At 40.8% G+C, this 20,794-nt stretch overlaps 2 protein-coding genes across 2 annotated transcripts; both read right to left on the bottom strand.

Moving 5' to 3' along the window:
- Window positions 1–8,597: 8,597 nt before the first annotated feature.
- Window positions 8,598–11,060, bottom strand: LOC110784802 (uncharacterized). Its single transcript, XM_021989247.2, has one exon. It carries the CDS (start codon window positions 11,058–11,060, stop codon window positions 8,598–8,600), a length of 2,463 nt encoding a protein of 820 aa, XP_021844939.1.
- A 140-nt stretch (window positions 11,061–11,200) lies between these two features.
- On the bottom strand, window positions 11,201–12,673 carry LOC110784800 (uncharacterized). The gene has a single exon (XM_021989246.1). The coding sequence runs from the start codon at window positions 12,671–12,673 to the stop codon at window positions 11,201–11,203; it is 1,473 nt and encodes a 490-aa protein (XP_021844938.1).
- Window positions 12,674–20,794: the final 8,121 nt, after the last annotated feature.

The following is a 20,794-nucleotide window of genomic DNA, read 5'->3' on the forward strand; positions in this document are numbered from 1 at the left end:
TAATTATAATAAATGAAATTTATTCTAATTATTTTACTAAAATTAAAATCATGAATTAATTTAAATGCGACTGAAATTAAATTAAATTTTTGGATTCAATTATAAATTTATATGAGCTTTAAATTTTAATTAAATTTGTATGTTTCCGGTTAGACTAGAAATACAATTTTATGTTTAAAATTAGTAAAGCATATGAATTTATTGGTTTGAGTGGGAGCGCTTTTTAGTCATAAACTCTTGATTAGGTCTACAAATCCTTAAGGTTAAAACAACTTGATTAGAATTAATAAGGACTGAATAATTGGTAGATTATTGGTGCCCTTGATTAATTGCTGCAAATGTTTACGTGATGCATAATGTGTTTTACTAACCAGCTATGTGGGCCATTCATGATAATGAATGGGTGAATGGTATATATTGTATATGTACTGTTTTGCAGGTTATGAAGTGACTAGTATGGCCCAAATAGGATAGAAAATATGGTCTGCGTACCATTAATTTGAATGTAATTGGTCTAAAGTACCAAAGTTATTTTTCAATTCAAATATGGTCTGCGAACCATCAAATAGTTGTAATTAGTTATAGCTTATCCTATTTGAAGAAAATGGTGCCTCCCACGGAGATTTTCAAGACGGACTTTGAAGTCAAAGCTTCAAGATGAAGTCGGGCCATACTAGATCACAAATATCTTATGCATGTTTTAAGTTATTTATTGCTTTAAATATGTCTTAAAATGCATGAGATCAAAAGCTTGATTATGTTGCATGATTAAGGATTTTAGTTCACTTAAAATCTAACCAACATAGTAAGAGCCTTAAGTTCCAAACTTAAAAATTGAGTTAAAAGGTGCCATGCCAAAATATACACTTGCTTGGATATCCTTTACATCAATCTAGTAATAGTTTTCGCTCAGCGAGGTGTTACTTATTGGTCCTAAAGGGGCAAGGTACACAAATAATTGTGAGTACATGTTAGTTTTGGTGAAACTCAACGATATAAGTAAGGAGTCCTTTTATGTCGTGGCAAATTCGATAGGTTTACCTAATAAGTTCTTAGACGTACCTATCAACCAAGAATAGTTTCTAGACTATTAGCAAAAGGCTTTTGCTTACCTAAGATGTTCTAGGATTAAGTCGACAAACTGTGCTTAGTTCTTCAATGATTTTAGGATCTTGGAATCATTTTATTCACACCTGCCGGAACACATAATTCGAATAAAATGCTTAATAAACACTGAATTATGCATGTATGCTAGAATTTAAGTTTATTAAGAGAAACTGTGAATGGTTATTTATTTGTTTATTCTTTTCAATTGTAGTTTTTAATATGGCAAACAACAATTCATTCAACATTCGATCAATTCTCGAAAAGGAGAAGTTGAACGGGAAAAACTTCCTTGACTGGCAAAGGAACTTGCAAATAGTTCTTATGCAGGAAGAAAAGGAGTATGTCCTAGATGAGGCGATGCCCGAAGCTCCTGGCGACGGGGTCACTCAGGCTGCCCTCAATCGTTGGATTGATGCCAACAAGGATGTGAAATGTCTAATGCTCGCCACCATGAGTGCGGATCTGCAGAAAACGTTCATCAACTCAGATGCTTTCACAATCATCAGTGAGTTGAAGAACATGTTCCAAGATCTGGCTCGAGTCGAAAGATTCGAGACTCATAGGCAAATTCTTGAGACCAAGCTTAAGAAAGGCGAGCCCGTAAGTCCACATGTTCTCAAAATGATTGGACTCATTGAGAATATGAGTCGGCTGGATCAGCAATTTTCTCAGGAAATGGCTATAGACACCATCCTCCATTCTCTTCATAGCGGGTATGATCAGTTCAAACTGAACTACAGTATGAATAGTCTGGACAAAACGCTCACTGAGCTTCACGGTATGCTGAAGACCGCTGAAAAGACGCTCAAAAGTGATAAGCAGGATGTGCTTATGGTGCGTGGGGGCAAGTTCAAGAAATCTGGAAAGAAGAGGAATGCTAAGAAAGGTGGCAACAAGGCCAGCCCAACTAAGCAAACTGGCGCCAAATCTGCAAAGAGGAAGGTCAGTCAACCCACTTCTGAATCCGAATGCTTCTACTGCAAGAAGAAGGGGCATTGGAAGAGAGATTGCTTGAAGCTAAAGGAAGATCAGAAGAACGGAACAGTCGTTCCATCTTCAGGTATTTTCGTTATAGACTGTATACTTGCTAATTCAACTTCTTGGGTATTAGATACAGGTTGTGGCTCACACTTATGTTCCAATCCACAGGGACTAAGAAGAAGTAGAAAGTTAAGCAAGGGTGAAGTCGACCTACGAGTGGGAAATGGAGCACGGATTGCTGCATTAGCCGTAGGAACTTACTATTTGTCGTTGCCCTCCGGGCTAGTTTTGGAACTGGAAGAATGTTTCCATGTTCCAAGTCTTACTAAAAACATCATTTCAGTTTCTTGCTTAGATGCTAAGGGATTTTCCTTTATAATAAAAGACAATAGTTGTTCGTTTTATTTTAAAGAGATGTTTTATGGATCTGCTAGATTAGTCAATGGACTTTATTTATTAGATCACGACAAACAAGTATATAACATAAATACCAAAAAGGCCAAAAAGGATGATTCAGATCTCACCTATCTGTGGCATTGTCGATTAGGCCATATAAACTTGAAACGCTTAGAAAGACTTCAAAGGGAAGGAATTCTAGAACCATTTGACTTAGAGGATTATGGTAAATGCGAATCATGTTTACTTGGCAAAATGACAAAGCAACCTTTCTCTAAAGTTGGAGAAAGAGCAAATGAACTATTGGGTTTAATCCATACAGATGTATGTGGACCAATAAGTACAAATGCTAGAGGTGGTTTCAGCTACTTTATCACTTTCACTGATGACTTCAGTAGGTATGGTTATGTCTACCTAATGAAGCATAAGTCTGAATCCTTTGACAAATTCAAGGAATTTCAGAGTGAAGTAGAGAATCAATTAGGCAAGAAGATTAAGGCACTGCGGTCTGATAGAGGCGGTGAATATCTGAGCTATGAATTTGATGACCATCTGAAAGAATGTGGAATTCTATCAGAATTGACTCCTCCTGGAACACCACAATGGAACGGTGTGTCAGAACGGAGGAACAGAACCTTGCTAGACATGGTCAGGTCAATGATGGGTCAGGCCGAACTTCCATTAGAATTTTGGGGACATGCACTAAATACAGCTGCACTCACTATAAATAGAGCTCCGTCTAAAGCTGTCGAAAAGACTCCATACGAATTATGGTTTGGAAAGCCTCCAAATGTGTCTTTTCTTAAGATTTGGGGATGTGAAGTATACGTCAAACGATTAATTTCAGACAAACTTCATCCAAAATCTGACAAATGTATCCTTGTGGGCTATCCAAAGGAAACAAAGGGGTATTACTTCTACAATACATCTGAGAACAAAGTGTTTGTTGCTCGAGATGGTGTCTTTTTGGAGAAGGATCACATTTCCAAAATGACAAGTGGGAGAAAAGTAGACCTCGAAGAAATTCGAGTCGAACAACAAACTCTAGAGAATGCTCAAGATGACATTCAGGATGAAACTCAGAGATCTTTAGAAGAATCTGGTGAGAATCATGGTCAATCTAGAAATGTTACCCCGCGTAGATCGCAAAGATATAGATCTCAACCGGAAAGGTACTTAGGTATTTTGACGAACGAGAGCTATGACGTTCTATTACTTGAAAGTGATGAACCTGCGACTTACAAGCAAGCTATGACGAGCCCTAGCTCCAAGCAATGGCAAGAAGCCATGCAATCTGAATTAGACTCCATGTCTGAAAACCAAGTATGGGATTTGGTCGATTTGCCAGATGGCTACCAAGCCATTGGAAGCAAATGGGTTTTCAAACTGAAAAAGGACAAGGATGGGAAACTTGAAGTTTTCAAAGCTAGATTGGTTGCAAAAGGTTACAGGCAAGTCCACGGTGTGGATTACGATGAAACCTTTTCACCAGTTGCAATGCTAAAGTCTATTCGAATAATGTTAGCAATCGCTGCATATTACGATTACGAAATATGGCAGATGGATGTCAAAACTGCTTTCTTAAACGGCGTTTTAACAGAAACTGTGTTTATGACACAGCCTGAAGGTTTTGAGGATCCAAAGAATGCTAAAAAGGTATGCAAGCTAAAGGAATCAATCTACGGATTGAAGCAGGCATCCAGGAGCTGGAATATACGTTTTGATGAAGCGGTCAGTGACTTTGGTTTCATCAAGAACGCAGACGAATCTTGTGTATACAAGAAGGTCAGTGGGAGCAAAATTGCTTTCCTAGTATTATATGTCGACGACATATTGCTTATCGGAAATGACATTCCTATGTTGAACTCTGTCAAGATTTGGCTTGGGAAATGTTTTTCGATGAAGGATCTAGGAGAAGCACAGTACATATTGGGCATCAAGATTTACAGAGATAGATCTAAAAAGATGATTGGACTTAGTCAAAGCACTTATATCAATAAGGTGCTTGATAGGTTCAAGATGGCGGACTCCAAGCGAGGCTACCTACCCATGTCTCATGGAATGACTCTAAGCAAGACTCAGTGCCCAAAAACACTTGATGAGCGTAGACGAATGAATGGGATTCCATATGCATCATTGATTGGTTCAATAATGTATGCTATGATATGTACACGCCCGGATGTTGCGTACGCACTCAGTGCTACAAGCAGATACCAGTCAGACCCAGGAGAGGCGCATTGGACTGCTGCCAAGAATATTCTGAAGTACCTGAAAAGGCACAAAGATGACTTCCTGGTCTATGGTGGAGATGATGAATTAATTGTTAAAGGCTATACGGACGCAAGTTTCCAAACCGACAAAGATGATTTCAGATCACAGTCTGGGTTTGTCTTCTGCCTCAACGGAGGAGCAGTAAGCTGGAAAAGTGCTAAGCAAAGCACCATTGCGGATTCTACAACTGAAGCGGAGTACATTGCTGCACATGAAGCAGCAAAGGAAGCTATATGGCTAAGGAAGTTCATAGGAGAACTTGGTGTAGTCCCCTCCATTAAAGGACCAATAGCCCTGTATTGTGATAATAACGGAGCTATTGCACAGGCAAAAGAGCCTAGACACCACCAGAGAGTCAAGCATGTACTTCGTAGATTTCACCTTCTACGAGAGTTCGTTGAAAGAAAAGAAGTCGAGATAAGCAAAATTGGAACTGATGACAACATATCAGATCCATTAACTAAACCTCTGCCGCAAGCGAAGCACAACTCGCACACTGCAGCTATGGGAATCAAGCATATTGGAGAATGGCTTTGATGTCTCTGTTTAATGATTTAAAGTTTTAGAGTTTAAATCTTTGTAAAACATTATTGGTTAATCATTCACAATAAATGAAAGGAATTCATTTTTCCATTTAATTTGTGGTTTATTAAATGATGAGTCCCTTCAATTTGACGACATATTCAAGATAGACTGTCAGGACCAGTCCTGTGACTAAGAAATGTCTATCAAGTGAACTTGAATGTCAAAGGTTGAAAATGGTCCCTAATTGGAGTTTTCTATAAAATTGGACGCATAGAAAACGTTAGACGATTAGAGTGCAAGATGACTAGTAGTTCTGTTTCTTGAACTATGTGGACATGGCAATGTCATAATCATTTGCACAGATACTTACTTTGGGAAGACTAGTATCGGACAAGACCTATGAAACTTTACTGTAAGAGATGAAAGTCTGTCATAAGTAAATTTCATTAAATTATTAGACACTAAATCCTCAATACCTGAGTGATTTGAGATTACTTGTTTGAGAACTGGTTGCTTTGACGTTGACCAACCGTCGCACCGTAAAAGGAGGCTATAAAGGCAACGCTCAGGTAGTCACCTATCAAACGAAGTCTAATCTCAAGATCGCAAGATTGGGATTGTCCTCCCATAAATCGGGATGAGATGCTTAAAAGTTGTACAAGGCCACTCGGAGAGCTAGAAACTGTGAAATGCATGGCCGTGCTCGGATGAATCATAGGCTATGATTATCTGTTTATTTGATCAGTTGAACTCTGAAACCGAGGAACACCTCTGGACATAATAAGGATGACAACTCTTACCTTATGTTCAAGAGCAAGCATCGAGCGACAAAGGAATTAGGAAATGCACACTTGTCCCTAAGGACAAGTGGGAGACTGAAGGAAATAATGCCCTTGGTCCAAGTATGCATTCTATGTTAAGTCTAATAAATGCGGTTCAGTATTAATTAACAAGTTAATAATTCAGTGAGATCAAGTGAGCTGAATGCCTAGCTAGAGGCCGCTTCAGTTCAAGTGGAATTAATGATATTAATCCACAGCTTACTCTTGACTGAACCCGTAGGGTCACACAAATAGTACGTAAACGGATCAAGTATTTAATGGCATTAAATACTCCATCTATGAATATTCGGAACCGACGGATCTTGGTTTCAGTGGGAGCTAAGATCGTCACAGGCAAGAAATGAATACTCCGGAAACGATGATATTGCCGGAAACGGAAATATGGATCGTATCGGAAATATGAATATTATCCAAGTCGTAGATGTTGCCGGAAACGGAAACATGGTACGTATCGGAAAATATTATTGGAAATGGAAATATTACCAGAATCGGAAATATTGCCGGAAACGGAAATATTGTCAGAATCGGAAATATTGCCGGAATCGGAAAATAATTCCGGAAACGGAAATATTAAATATTTGTTCGAAACGGAAATTAATTCCGGAATCGGAAATATTAAATATTGTTCGTATCGGAAATAGATTCCGGAAATGGAAATTTAATGGGAAGCGTATCGTACGAATTAGCATCGGACGAGGCTTGCCGGACGAAGGCCCAGCACGAAGCCGGGGCCATCGCCCAGCAAGCATGCGCGCCACAAGCCCAGCCAAGGCAGCGCCCAGGCCTACCGCAAGGCAGGCCCAGCGCGCGCCAAGGGCCACGGCTGCGTGGGCCGTGATGCGCGGGCTGCTGCTCGCACGCGCATGGGCAGCCCTTGTGGCTGCCGTGTGTGTGTGAGTTTGTGCTCATGCGTGATTCCTGAATCTGCAAGAGTCAGTGTATGATTAAATGTCTATTCCTAATTGGATAAATTAATTAAATAGAATTCATGTAGGATTCTAATTCCAATTAATTCGCATCCTACTAGGATTACGATTCCTTTTCCATAACTCTATAAATAAAGGCCTAGGGGTCATAATTTATACACAAGTTTCAAAGTATTCAAAAGTGAGTTTTTTGAGAGAAAATCAAACACACATCTTGCTCAAAAGTGCCGAAATTTTCTAGTACCTTAAGGGCGATTCTAGTTGGTCAATCTTAAGGCGGATCCGGACGTGCTGTGGACTATCTACGGAGGGACGACACTTGGAGTCCTAAAAGACTTGTTCTTGTTCGGTTCGGGCGCAGCTAGGGAGGGCACGCAACAAAGAGTATGCATCTAAATTATGCTATATGATTATGTGTAAATAATATGTTGTCCTGGGTTAATGGTTGTTTCCGCATGATTTATGTAATGTCATATGTATCATAACCTAACATAAACACCCACGAACAACCTACATGCTACAATTAGGATATGTGTTGGGGGAATTAATCTTCTTTGGATGTACCAATTGAGGTTGGCATGAGTGGTTAAGGGCCTCTTGCTCCTTAACCAAGGTCTCGGGTTCGAGCCTTGGGAATGGAAAAAATCTCAACTGGCAGGGATGCTGCCCATCGAGGTACCCATGCAAACTCCCGTGGGAGATTAGTCCTCTCGTCGAAGGCAGTGGGAACTCCTCGTAGTAGAACCAAAAAAAAAAATCTTCTTTGGATGTATACTTAGGGGTTGGTGTCTAAGATGTTTGACTAGGGAATGGGTCTTGGTTTGCAAGAAGGTTCGATGTCTTTTGGTTTGGATGTTATTGGGATGGGTTTGTGGAGATTAACCTTTGTTAGTCTTTATTTTAGGTTAGCGTTGAGAGTTGATCCCAACGCTTTCAAAGTACTTATCTGAGCACTGCTCCCCATTTTTTAGGGTTATAGCATGCTAAACGAGTGTCTAAGGTCTGCCCTCCTAAACCGTCACATTGTTTTCTTCCGCTCTTTTCCTTTTACCCTAAGTTTTACATGTTTTCAAAGGGGCCTCCTAGTGGTTGTCAGCCCAACATCAAAGTCATCTTCTATAAAGAAATCACATCGGTAAGAAGTCTAGGCAATGAAGCACAAAGTAAATTGTGTAAACAAGACTCCATTAACAATCAAGGGATGAATCAAGAACAACATGTTGTCCTTTCGAAATTTATGTATTTTGTTATTATAATTGGTGTAATGGTCTTTGAAGACTTTAGTGTGGTATGTTAAGCCACACTAAAGACTTCAAAGATCATTACACCAATATATATATATATATGTATGTTAAATTACCAATTTTTAAATTATGTACGTTAAGCCTATATATAAAAGGAAAAAAAAAATAAAAAAATAAAAAAAATAAAGAAGTGACGTTGCAGTATCGTATCTTAAAATTATAAGTGGTCGTGTCCGTGTGGGGAGTTGTATAACGCGCACATTTTTTTTTTTTTGACAACTCAGTAGTAATAGAATAAACGAAAATTAGGAGCCTTTTCTTGCTGCTACAGCAAGATTATGGGCCCTAATAACACAGGATCTACTAACTTTAATAACCTTACAATAATCATAATCTACAAGGATAGAGACTGCATCACTTATGATTGGTCTAATGTCCGCTTCACTACTCGATCGGTCTTTGATCGCCTTGATCACCATTGAGGAATCCGTTTTGATCACCAATTCTCTAATGTGCAAGGGAACTCTACTCACCGCATGGAGGAGGGCTTTGGCCTCTGCCTGGTTCGGGTTGTTCGCAAATACCCGTACTCCCTCTTCCTCGATGACCTGGCCATTAATGAGTAAGGCCCACCCAATGCCCGCCTCCCAAGCTGCGCTACCACCAATATCACGAGCTTTCCATGCTCCATCTATCACCAAAGTAGGAAGGGCAGCCACAGTTGGGGACCTAGTCGCCCAAGACAGGTCACGTTGAATCCCCTGTCTCGAATGTGAAGTAGTAGTCAGATTGCTATCCTTCCCAAACGAGCGAAACCACCTCGATTTCCATGACAGGAGAGTACCCATAATGGTTGCTGGGTTTGGAGGCACATTGTTGAACAAACAGTAATTTCTATGGATCCATATACTCCAGAGAGTCCCAAGAAACTCCACAATTCTAGCTTCCTCTTTTCCATCCTCCCTCATGATGAACAGTAAGAAATTTGTAACCAAAGTACCAAAATCGACATCACCATATGAATCAGCAATAATCCCTAGGTGGCTAGCCTTCCAAATATGCTTTGACACATCACATGCTTTGAAGAGATGAGTCGCCGTCTCCTCTGCCCTCCCACACATGACACAATGTGGAGGTACATCCATGTTCCTCAATCTGAGGTTTTGTCTTGTAGAAATTGCCCCATTAATAAGTTTCCAAATGAAGAGTTTCCATTTCGGCCACACTCTACGCTTCCACCATGATGCCCAGAATCTGCTTGGGGGTAGGTGATGATTACCTTTCTTCTGAAGTAGCCAGTAGCCTGATCGAATGAAGTAATTACCTTGTTTTTCTGGCCACCAATCCCAACTATCCGGCATCTCCACCTTGGGAATATAGGTAGCTAGGATTATCCTAGCTGATGGGGGGTCGAAATGTCGCCAAATCTCCGAAGCTTTCCACGACCGATTTTCGCTGATGAGGTTTGCGACCCAAACCGGTCTGGTTGGGTCAATACTCCCTTGTTGTTTGAAAGAGAGCCGTGTCGAGGTCGCCCATACATCCTCCGTGATGTGCGTTTGTCTTCCGTCTCCCACTACTCGCCGCAATCCCGAGCTGAGATCGCCCACACTGCGCATGATACTCCTAGCACCCCACGAAACAGAGTGGGGGATGATCCCATTCTTGCTATTCTCAAACCAGGAGCTTTGATACTTACTAGAGAAAATTTGAGCCATGAGCGAGCTCGGGTTAGAGTGCATCCGCCACGCTTGTTTGAACAAGAGTGCCTTATTTAGATTTTCAATATTGCGCACACCAAGCCCTCCATCAGCTTTGTGTTGTTGAATAACATCGGCCTTCCTCCAATAAATAGGCCGCGAGCTCATGGACGATGACCAGAAGAACCGCAATAGCAGGGAGTTTATACGCTTCAGCACATACTTAGGCATCATATAGATAGAGAGAACATGGCTTGCCATAGCCACAAGAATGCCGTTGATAAGGATGAGTTTACCCGCTTGGCTAAGCTTTGAGAGTTGCCATGAGCATAGCTTCTGGGAAATCTTGTGAGTGAGGTCCATAAAGACTGAAGTTGTTCTGCCGTCGACATCCATTGGACAGCCTAGGTAAGTTCCTAGTTTTCCTTCTTCCCCAACCCCAAGCACCTTATGGAGCATGCGTTTAAATTTGTGGTGGGTATGCTTTGAGAAGACTACAAAGGACTTTTGGAGACTAACCATTTCCCTTGATATAGCGCAAAACTCATTTAGAACCTTCTTCATGACTCTAAATTCTACGAAATTAGCCTCGAGGAAGAACAAAGCATCGTCCGCGAAGAAAAGGTGGTTCACCTTTGGGGCCGAACGCGAGATTTGCAGACCACCCAGCTCACCCGAAAGTTGCATATGATGAAGCTTCGAGGAAAGGACTTCCATACACAAAATGAAGAGATAAGGGGATAGGGGATCCCCTTGACGGAGGCCCGAGCAAGGAACAATTCTTTCCGTTGGTTCTCCATTTACTAAAACTGAGTAAGACACCGTGGAAACACACTGCATGATCCACCTAATCCAGGAGGGAGGAAATTGCATGTGGGTAAGTACCCATTCTAAGAAGTCCCATCGTATTCGATCATAGGCCTTATTAAGGTCAATCTTAAACACCGCAAGGTTCCGCCGTTTGGACTTTTTGACAAGACGAAGGAGCTCGTGGGCTGCAAGCGCATTGTCCGCTATTGCTCTTCCAGGTACAAATGCATTCTGGTTCTCACTAACAATGTCTCCCATGATGAGTTTCAAACGCCTCACCAAACATTTCGAAATAACTTTGTATGACGTATTGCATAGGCTAATCGGTCTGAAGTCCCCCACCTTTTCTGGCTTATCTTTTTTGGGAATTATGGCAATGAAAGTCTCATTAGTTTCTCTCAACATATTACCTCCCGCGAAAAGCCTTGCACGACCTCTAGGACTGTCGGTTTGGTGACCTCCCATTGTTTGTGGAAGAAAGAAGGCGGAACCCCGTCTGGGCCGGGGGATTTATGGCCTTCCATACTAAACATTGCATCCTCTATTTCCTGCACAGAGAAAGGGTTAGTCAACAATAACACATGGCTAGGAGATAATCGGTTGATGTGGGGTTGCCAATTCAAAAGGGTAGCCTCGTGGGTTGCTGGCGGATCATGAAAGGCAAAGAGCTGCCTGTAGAACTTGACAAATTCTCCTTTAATATCTGCATCACTTGAGAGCCAGTCCCCATCTTCATTTTGGAGCATTTTAATGTCATTTCGGCATTTCCTGGATTGGGCTGCACGGTAGAAAAAGGCCGTCCCTTGATCTCCTAGGCAATCCCATTTTGATCTCGAGCGTTGTTTCCAGTAGGAAAGTTTAGAGAGCATGACTTCCTCAACTTTCTTACGATGGACCTTCTCCTCGTTCACTCGCCCCATCGAGGCAATCCCATCTTGGGAGACAAGTAATTCTTCATGAATATGGTGCCAGTCAATTTGGGTATCGAGTTTGAAATCAAGACACCACTTTTTACAATTTTTGAGGGACGTCCGAATTCTCCTTTGTAGCTGATACATACCTGACCCGTTTACTTGTGTTTCCCACGCCTTTTGGACGATAGTTCTCGGCTGAGGGAAGTCAAGGCACCATGCTTCGAATCTATACGGCCGACGCCGCTTGTTTGGGTTTGGGTTGCAATCCAACAAGATAGGACCATGGTCTGATAAGAGGATGGGGAAGTTCCACATTACTGCATTAGGAAACGAGGTTCGCCAGGCCGAATTGCAGTACCCCCTGTCCAGTTTTTCATAGATAGCAGCCCCATTATCTCTATTATTTGTCCACGTGAATGTGGCACCATGGGAAGGGATGTCTAGCAGACTACAATCAATTTTCCAGTTCAAAAAGGTCCGAGAGCCTAGGATACATGGGTTGCCACCCAATTTCTGGCTTGGGCCTTCCAGTTGGTTGAAATCTCCCATGGTCACAATGTTTCCCGGGTGAGCCCAAATTAAGGCTCTCAAGCTTGCCCATACACTTTCACGATCAACTAGGTATGGCGAGCCATAAACAAACAGGGCGTAAAAGGAAGAAATCACTTCATTAAGCACATTACAGAGAACATAATTATCATCTAGGAACAAGATCGACACATTAAGCCTACTGTGCCAACACACAAATAAACCACCAGAACTATTGGTGGCATCGACACCATTACAATCCGAGAAACCCCAGCTAACTGAAAAGGGTTTCAAATATTCTACACTACACTTAGTCTCACTAAGAAACAAGAGATCAACATTACAGGAGGACACCATCCACTTCAGGAAGGGAAAAGTAGGGGAGGAAGTATCATTGAGGCCCCTACAATTCCACGCAACCATCTTCATTTAAACTTTGGGGGCTGTGAAGGGCCAGGCGCCACACCCTCATCATCTGAGGAAGACAGGAACACGGGGAGATCATCCAAGGAGTAGCCAAACCTCATCTCATTCTTGCCATAGAATTCTTTCTGAGTTTTCTTCCTTTTTGCAGCCACCAGTTCCTCACTAGGGTCAAGTGGGGGAGGTGCATTGCTGCTCTCGCCAAGTTCCCTTCCAAATTTTCGAGAGGAGGACCGAAACCTGCGCTCATATTTGATAGTTCTTGCTGACTTCTTACGCTTTGGCCAGTGGGCTTGGTTCGTGGAGGCTCCCAAGCGGAAGGGGGAGGAAGAAAATCCAGCAGATGGTACAGAAAATTCCATTGGGTCAGACAATTCAGAGCCCACAGACATGAAGTCGTCACTGGTGGGGGAAGCATTAGGGTTCGGGGATGAAGTAGGCGAGTTTCTTGGGGTAACTGGCCGACCAATAACAAGGCCCCCTGGACGATCGAAAGTGAAGGAGTACGCAGAGGAGTCCGAGTCCGACTCGGTGGAGGAAGCTTCACTTAGCACAGCTTTTCCTTTACCACATATGGGTGGGTTTGGGTTTGAGGAGGAGGCTTTGAACTGACATGGTTTTTTCTTTTTTGGTGCAAACGGGTCAAAGACATTTGGGTCAGGGAAGGATAGTCTATCATTTTCATCAAGCGTAATCCAGAATTCTGGGTCTATAAAGAAAGACACCGAGTGGTCCATGGGCTTAGGGGGTTCTTTGTGGTTGTTTGGGCTTACCATGCTGGGGATAGGTTGTGGGTTCTTTTTAGGGAAAGCACAGGAGAGGAGGGGTTCATTTGGGAGGATATGAGATGGAGAAGGGATAGTGATTGTGGGGAGATTGTCCTGGGTTAAATAGGCAAAGAATTGAGTGGATTTAATGGGGGGAAGGTTATAGGCCATGGTAGGGGATGGGTTTTCCTGATTTACGGGGGTAGCTCTGAGTTTTTTTGGTTTATAGGGTGGCGGAGCTGACTGGGAGTTAATGAGACTAAAACATAACAGAGCATACAACTGGACAGCAGAAGTATTTAAGAGAAAATCTTGGAGCTTGGATTTTGGAGGTGAAGGAACAACTAACATACGTGAAAAGGGGGGATTAGAAGCTATACTCTGAGTGCCATCAATAAACTTCGATTTCCCATGCACCCAAATTAAGAAGGTGAATTACATTTGTACTTGGTAGGTGGGCCCTGAACCAGAGCTCTTTAATTTCTTCCTCAGTCTAACGAACACATTTTGATGGGCTATGGCTGAACAGTGTTTCCGTTTTCGACCATTATTGGCATGACTCTGGTGTTGGCACGCCGGTGGCTTGATCGAGGTTGGGGGAAGGGCACCCGGGAAACGGATCCCCCGGCGTTCCCACAACGGCCGTTTCTGTAGCGGTTCGTCAGAATCATCATCTGAGTTTGGCCCAAATCTTTTCCTTTTACTACACCCACCACCGTTAGACCTCCTTGGGGGGTGAGGAGGAGAGTCCGCATTATTACTAGAGTGGCTCGCCCCATCACTGCTAGAGGACTCCGACTCCGAATCTCCCTCTTCATCAGGTCGCCGGATCCTCTCATAGTGGACTAGATTAACAAATGATGTTCGGAGTCGCTCAATCCTCTTTAACCCAATGAGCTTGTTTGTAAAAAGAGGGATAAATTCTTCTTCTGAGACAAAAATTTCACTCGCAACACATATCTTGTTTAAAACTTCACTGAGGGAATTATGGATTTCGGTCAGAGTAGCCTTACATCTCGCCCGTTTGTGCCCAATAAGCCCACAGGTTGGACAATACTCGAACACACCCTCATACCGGAAATCGACCCAGTGGATACGGTCAGATTCATCCTCAAAGTAGAACCCTAGGATGAGAGGAGATTTGAGCGGTACTGACATTCGAGCACGAAGGAACTTCTTTGGGCCTTCTTTCTTTGAGTCAGCATCAAAGTATAGGGTTTTTAACATAGACTTCAAGGCACGAGATGCTGTCGGAATTTCATTCGAGGTGAGAGGGATGCCTTCAATTCGAACCCAGATTGAGGCATGGTCGAACGGAATATTCGTAAAAGCAGCCCCGGGGAACCATGGTTTGAGAACTAAAAGGGCCCCTTGATAGTTCGCAGTTTCAAGATCAACAAGGTTATCTCGATCAACAATATTGGAACTGTGGAAAAAGAACAAATCATTTACCTTTTCCACTCTGATTTCGCCATGGAAAAGCCATTTGTTGCAGACCCATTTTTGTATAGCCATTTCGGAAAAAGCTCGGTAGTCAATAAAATTTCCAATGACAACCATTGGGTATGTTCTATCCCCTTTTTGGGTTTCCGTCGGATCGAACTTTACTCGAGGACCCATTCTGCGGATCCTGTCCTCGAGTGATTTCTTTATGGTTTTCTGGGATGAAAGAGATGTAGACATGGAAGTTAAGAGATTAAGGGTAGGAGATGAGAGGATGGAGAAGAGAAAGAGGATGAAGAGTAGGAAGATGGAAGGAGCGGATTGGAGAAGAAGAAGAAGAAGAGGGAGTCTAGACTAGTCTAGAGAGAAGGCCTCTAAGAATTTTAGAGATTTTTTTTAGCTTACCTTAATCTATCTAATAGACAGTATAACGCGCACAATTTACGATTACAATTACAGTTGCAATTTCAATTTGCCACGTTACATTTGCCGACAGGGGGCCACCGATAATAATTCCATGAGATTGGGTAAATTCCTATTTGTGTTTAATAATTATTACTAGGATGTCAGTGGGTGGGTTTTGTGGGCGTCTCGCATCCGCCCTGAGGATGGGGTAGGTTTGGTGGATCATGGGGCGGGGATGGGTATAAAAATCGTACCTGTTATAGGTGATGGAACGGGTGTGGATTTTGTGTTGAACCCTCCCCATCCGCCTCGCCCCATCCCCACTCGCCCAACTTCATACCGCCATAGATGGAGTAGGTATGGATTTATTCGCTTAGGTGATACTAAGAATTTAGGTTAGATTTTTAAGTTTTTTTGTTTGATTTTTTTTTGGTAAGATGAGTATTTTTTTCGATTATATATGTTACTTTAGTCATAAGGTACTTTTTCTAAAGTTAAATTTTCATTACTCCGCATATATGTAAAATGTTTGCTGGCATTGGCCTAGATATGGGGCGGGGATGAGACGGGGATGGATACCCAGTCGGGTGGTGGGGCGGGGATGATGGATTTTAGTTTATACCCATTGGGGCGGGGATGGGGATGAATTTTGTACCCGCCATGGGTGATGGGGCGAGGATGGGGATGAAAATTTTAGGTGGGGATGGGGATGGAGGGACCTACATCTGCATCAGCTTCGCCTCATTGACATCCTTAATCATTACACGCAAATTTTTGGTTGTGCCCGTGTATAACCAGAGCTAGTTGTACCCCCATCTAAAATGAAAATTTACTATATTGGAAATGAATGTTTATTTATTTATTTGGAAATGAACATTTACTATTTCAGAAATGAACATTTATTATTTTGGAAGTGAACATTTATTTATTTATTTGGAAATGAACATTTATCTACTCATTCGAATATGAACGTTTGTCTAACTAATTGGCAATTCTCATTTATTCAACCAATTTAGAAATAAACATTTATATACTTATTGTGAAATGAGTATTTACTAATTTTAAAATGCACTTAGTTATTGCATTACTGTATTATTATTTTGAACATATATTTAGAAATATTTAGCAATTAAAACATGTCATATAATAAATTTTACCAAAAAAATAAACATTTTAGGCATTGCCTATGTAAAAGTGTACTTGAATTACAAGATATTGGTAGAAAAAATCCACTTATTTTTCTATATCTTCAATCTTGAATCTTGCTTTTGATATAGTCTTGAGTTCTTATACTCTTGAGTGTGTGTGTATGAAGATTTTAACACAATATTTGACTTTTACGGTTTCAATTTCCTCATTGTTGTAGGTTGAAAATGAAAATAGTAAGTAATTTGATATGATGATCACAACTAATTTAAAAGTGAATATTTACTGATTTGAAAATGATGAACATGCAAAGAAAACAAATAGGTTAAAAAGAAAGAACAAGGGTTTAAAAGATGCTTAGTAATAGAACAAGAAAGAACAAAGAATACAAAAAGTATGAACAAATAAAACAAAAAGCATGAACAATTTCATTATGGACATTAACCAGAGGATTATTCTGAACAAATAAACAAATTCAACAAAAAAAGCAAACAATTAATATAATAAAGAACATAAAATTCCAGAAGAAATAACAATTAATACAACAATTATAAACAATTTTATGATGAATTATATTTTAAAAAAACAACATGAAAGAACAAACAGTATAACAAGAAAGAACAAACAATACAGGCGCTTGTAAAAACATAAAAGATCAATGAAGATTTTTTTTTTGACATATGCTTAATATTGCAGAAAATAAATAGTCATTACACAATTACAAACCACAAGCTAAAACTACACTAAGGCCTTTATAGACCATTACACAAACTAAATTAACAAAACCCACAAGATTACATACCGAAAGGGCAGACTGCTCCTCTTGTTTTGGTTTGTGGTTGTTGGACATGCCTTTAGAACACCATCTACGCGATGACATTTTTCAAGGGCAATTTGTGGCTGAGTTTCCAATATAGAATATGACACTGATGTTAAGCCAATGACCACTAGGAGTCTCCATGAAGTACCTCTAGAACTTGAGACACACGGTAAGGAGCGGAAGAGAAATAGTGGTACAAGGTAGGTTAATAAACACTGTGTATGGCACACAAGCGTCTAAAAAAGACTTGTTTGGCATGTTATGAACCCCCATAAAATGGGGAGCAACGTTCAGATAACGGTTATTGAAAACGCTAAGAACACCTCTTAACGCTAACCTAAATGGAGTGATACCAAAAGTTGCCCTCCATGACCAGCGGACTGCCCAAACCCAGGACACCAAAACTTCCCATTAACCATGACTCCTTCCCTAACTAAACACCACCTACTCCCAAGCCCACATTCAAACCCAACGGAGATACTCTCCAATATTGAAACATCAGCTCCAGAGGAGAACATAACCTGAACAAACTTTAACTTCCCCCACATTACAACAATCCCAATATTTGAACTATCTCTATGGGGGAAAAACCACCTCCAAACTGAACATACCCTTAAGATACATCCAATTCAAACTAGAAAACCCAATTGGACACCACAATTAACAACCTCATACGAACAACTAACAAAATCAAGAAGAAACCAACACATTACAACCCAAAACAAAGAAATAACTAAAAACATATTAAAAACTAACCAAGAGAATAACAGAAGACAAAGCAGGAGGCAGGGGAACATACTTATGTTAGGTTATGACAAATATAAAACATATATTTCATGCGGAAAAACCATAAAGCCACGAATCCAAATTAATTGCCACATAGTCAATTAGCATAATTTAGGATACATACATGTGATGCGTGTCTTCCCTAGCTGCTCCCGAACCGAACAAGAACAAGTTTAGGACTCCAAATGTCGCCCCTCCATAGATAGACCACAGCACGTTCGGATCCGCCTTAGATTCAGTTAACTAGAATATTATATAAGTTTATATGTTTATTCGAAAGTTAATTATATATTTAGGCAATTTATTAAATTCGTACTTGAACTTAAACTATATGAATACTTATTGATTGTTGTGTATAAATTGTGATTATGAACCACGTATTTATAGGGTGGAAATAACGGACTTAGATTCCTACTAGGATTCAAATAACTAAATCAATTAGGATTCTAGTTAAATTAATCCTTTAGAATTTAATGTTTAATCAAACACGAAAACATTTAATTCTTGTAGAATTAGGAAAACGATTAATCAAGCAATCCTAAATGACCAAGGAGTTGGTCGTACGTAGCATTGCACACACGCAGCCCACAAGGGGCATGGTGCACGGCTCGGTCCAAGGCAGGCGCTGGCAGCACGCGGCCCATCCGTGGGCCCTGCTACTGGGCCTTGCCTAGCTCGCTTCCAGCGCGCTGGGCTTTGCCTTACTCGCTGCTTACGGGATTCGCTGGCCTTGCTGCGCGCGGGCTTCGCTAGGCACGGGCCTGGCTTCGTGCTGGGCCTTGCGTCTACCAAGCTCGTTCGTCGATCGTTTCGTACGTCGCGCTTCCGATTCGTTTTCCGATTCCAGAATTCATTTTCGATTCGAACAATATTTAATATTTCCGATTCCGGAATTTATTTCTTATTCGAACAAATATTTGATATTTCCGATTCCGACAATATTTCCGATTCCGGTAATATTTCCGATTCCGGCAATATTTCTATTTTCGATAATATTTTCCGATATGTACCATGTTTCCGTTTCCGGCAACATCTTCGACTTGGATAATATTTATATTTTCGTTATGATCCATATTTCCGTTTCCGGCATAATCATCATTTTCGGAGTATTCATATTTTGCCTTTTGACGATTTCAGCTTCCACTGGAACCGAGATCGGTCGATTCCGAATATCCATAAATAGAGTATTTAATTCACTTAAATACTTGATCCGTTCACGTACTATTTGTGTGACCCTACGGGTTCATTCAAGAGTAAGCTAGCTGTGGATTAATATTATTAATTCCACTCGAACTGAAGCGACCTCTAGCTAGGCATTCAGCTCACTTGATCTCACTGAATTATTAACTTGTTTAATTAATTAATATTGAACCACATTTATTAGACTTAGCATTGAATGCATATTTGGACCAAGGGCATTATTTCCTTCAGTCTCCCACTTAACCTTAAGGACAAGTGTGCATTGCCTAATTCCTTTGTCACTTGATGCTTGCTCATGAACATAAGGTAAGAGTAGTCATCTTTATTATGTCCAGAGGTATTTCTCCGTTTCAGAGTTCAACTGATCAAATAAACAGATAATCATAGCCTATGATTCATGTGAGCACGGCCATGCAATTTTCAGTTTCTAGCTCTCCGAGTGGCCTTGTACAACTTTCAGCATCTCATCCTGATTTATGGGAGGACAATCCCAATCTTGTGATCTTGAGGTTAGACTTCTTTTGATAGGTGATTACCTGAGCGTCACCGTTATAGTCTCCTTTTACGGTGCGACGGTTGACAACGTCAAAGTAACCGGTTCTCAAACAAGTAATCTCAAATCATTCAGGTATTGAGGATTAGTGTCTAATAATGTAATGAAATTTACTTATAACAGATTTTCATCTCTTACAGTAAAGTTTCATAGGTCTTTTCGATACTAGTCTTCTCAAAGTAAGTATCTATGCAAATGATTGCGACATTGCCATGTCCACATAGTTCAAGAAACAGAACTACTAGTCATCTTGCATTCTAGTCGTCTAGCGTTTTCTATGCGTCCACCTTTATAGAAAACTCCGACCAGGGACCATTTTCAAATTTTGACATTCAAGTTCACTTGATAGACATTTCTTAGTCACTGGACTGGTCCTGACAGTCTATCTTGAATATATCGTCAAATTGAAAGGACTCATCATTTAATACTAAACCAAGATTAAATGGAATATGAAAATACATTTCATATATGATAAATGTTTAACTCCATTGTTTAACAACCATGGGCCTTAAACCCATCTTTAAAACAGTTCATGGAATTCAAAGCTATGCTTGATTTCCAGTGCTACAACGTGAGTGTTGCTTCTCACTTGTTGCATAGGTTTAGTTATCATGCTTTGCCAATCTTAATATCCCTTTCATCGAATGTCTTTCGAGATAAGATGATAAGATCTTTTGAGTTCGTTTATTATGTGATGTAGTCTTTCTTACTTCAATAGTGGTTCTGCGCATTTTTCAATGAAGAACCATTAAGTCAACAAACACGGATCTACCCAAGTTCAGTGAAGAACTCTTTACGTAAACAACTCTGTTTCATTGCTTCTTAGGCAATAAGTACTTTTACTTCAACTGTATAGGTTGCTATTGATGCTTTGTTTGGATTTATTTATCCAAGAAGTTCACGGATATGTGGAAGACTTTCCAGCTGTATCTTAGAACATAGAAATTAATGTTTAATTTCCCACGCAACAACTCATGGTCTCCAATCTAAATTCCAAGTCTCTCGGA

Source organism: Spinacia oleracea, chromosome 4 (assembly GCF_020520425.1).
Source record: "Spinacia oleracea cultivar Varoflay chromosome 4, BTI_SOV_V1, whole genome shotgun sequence".
NCBI classification, from domain to species: domain Eukaryota; kingdom Viridiplantae; phylum Streptophyta; class Magnoliopsida; order Caryophyllales; family Amaranthaceae; genus Spinacia; species Spinacia oleracea.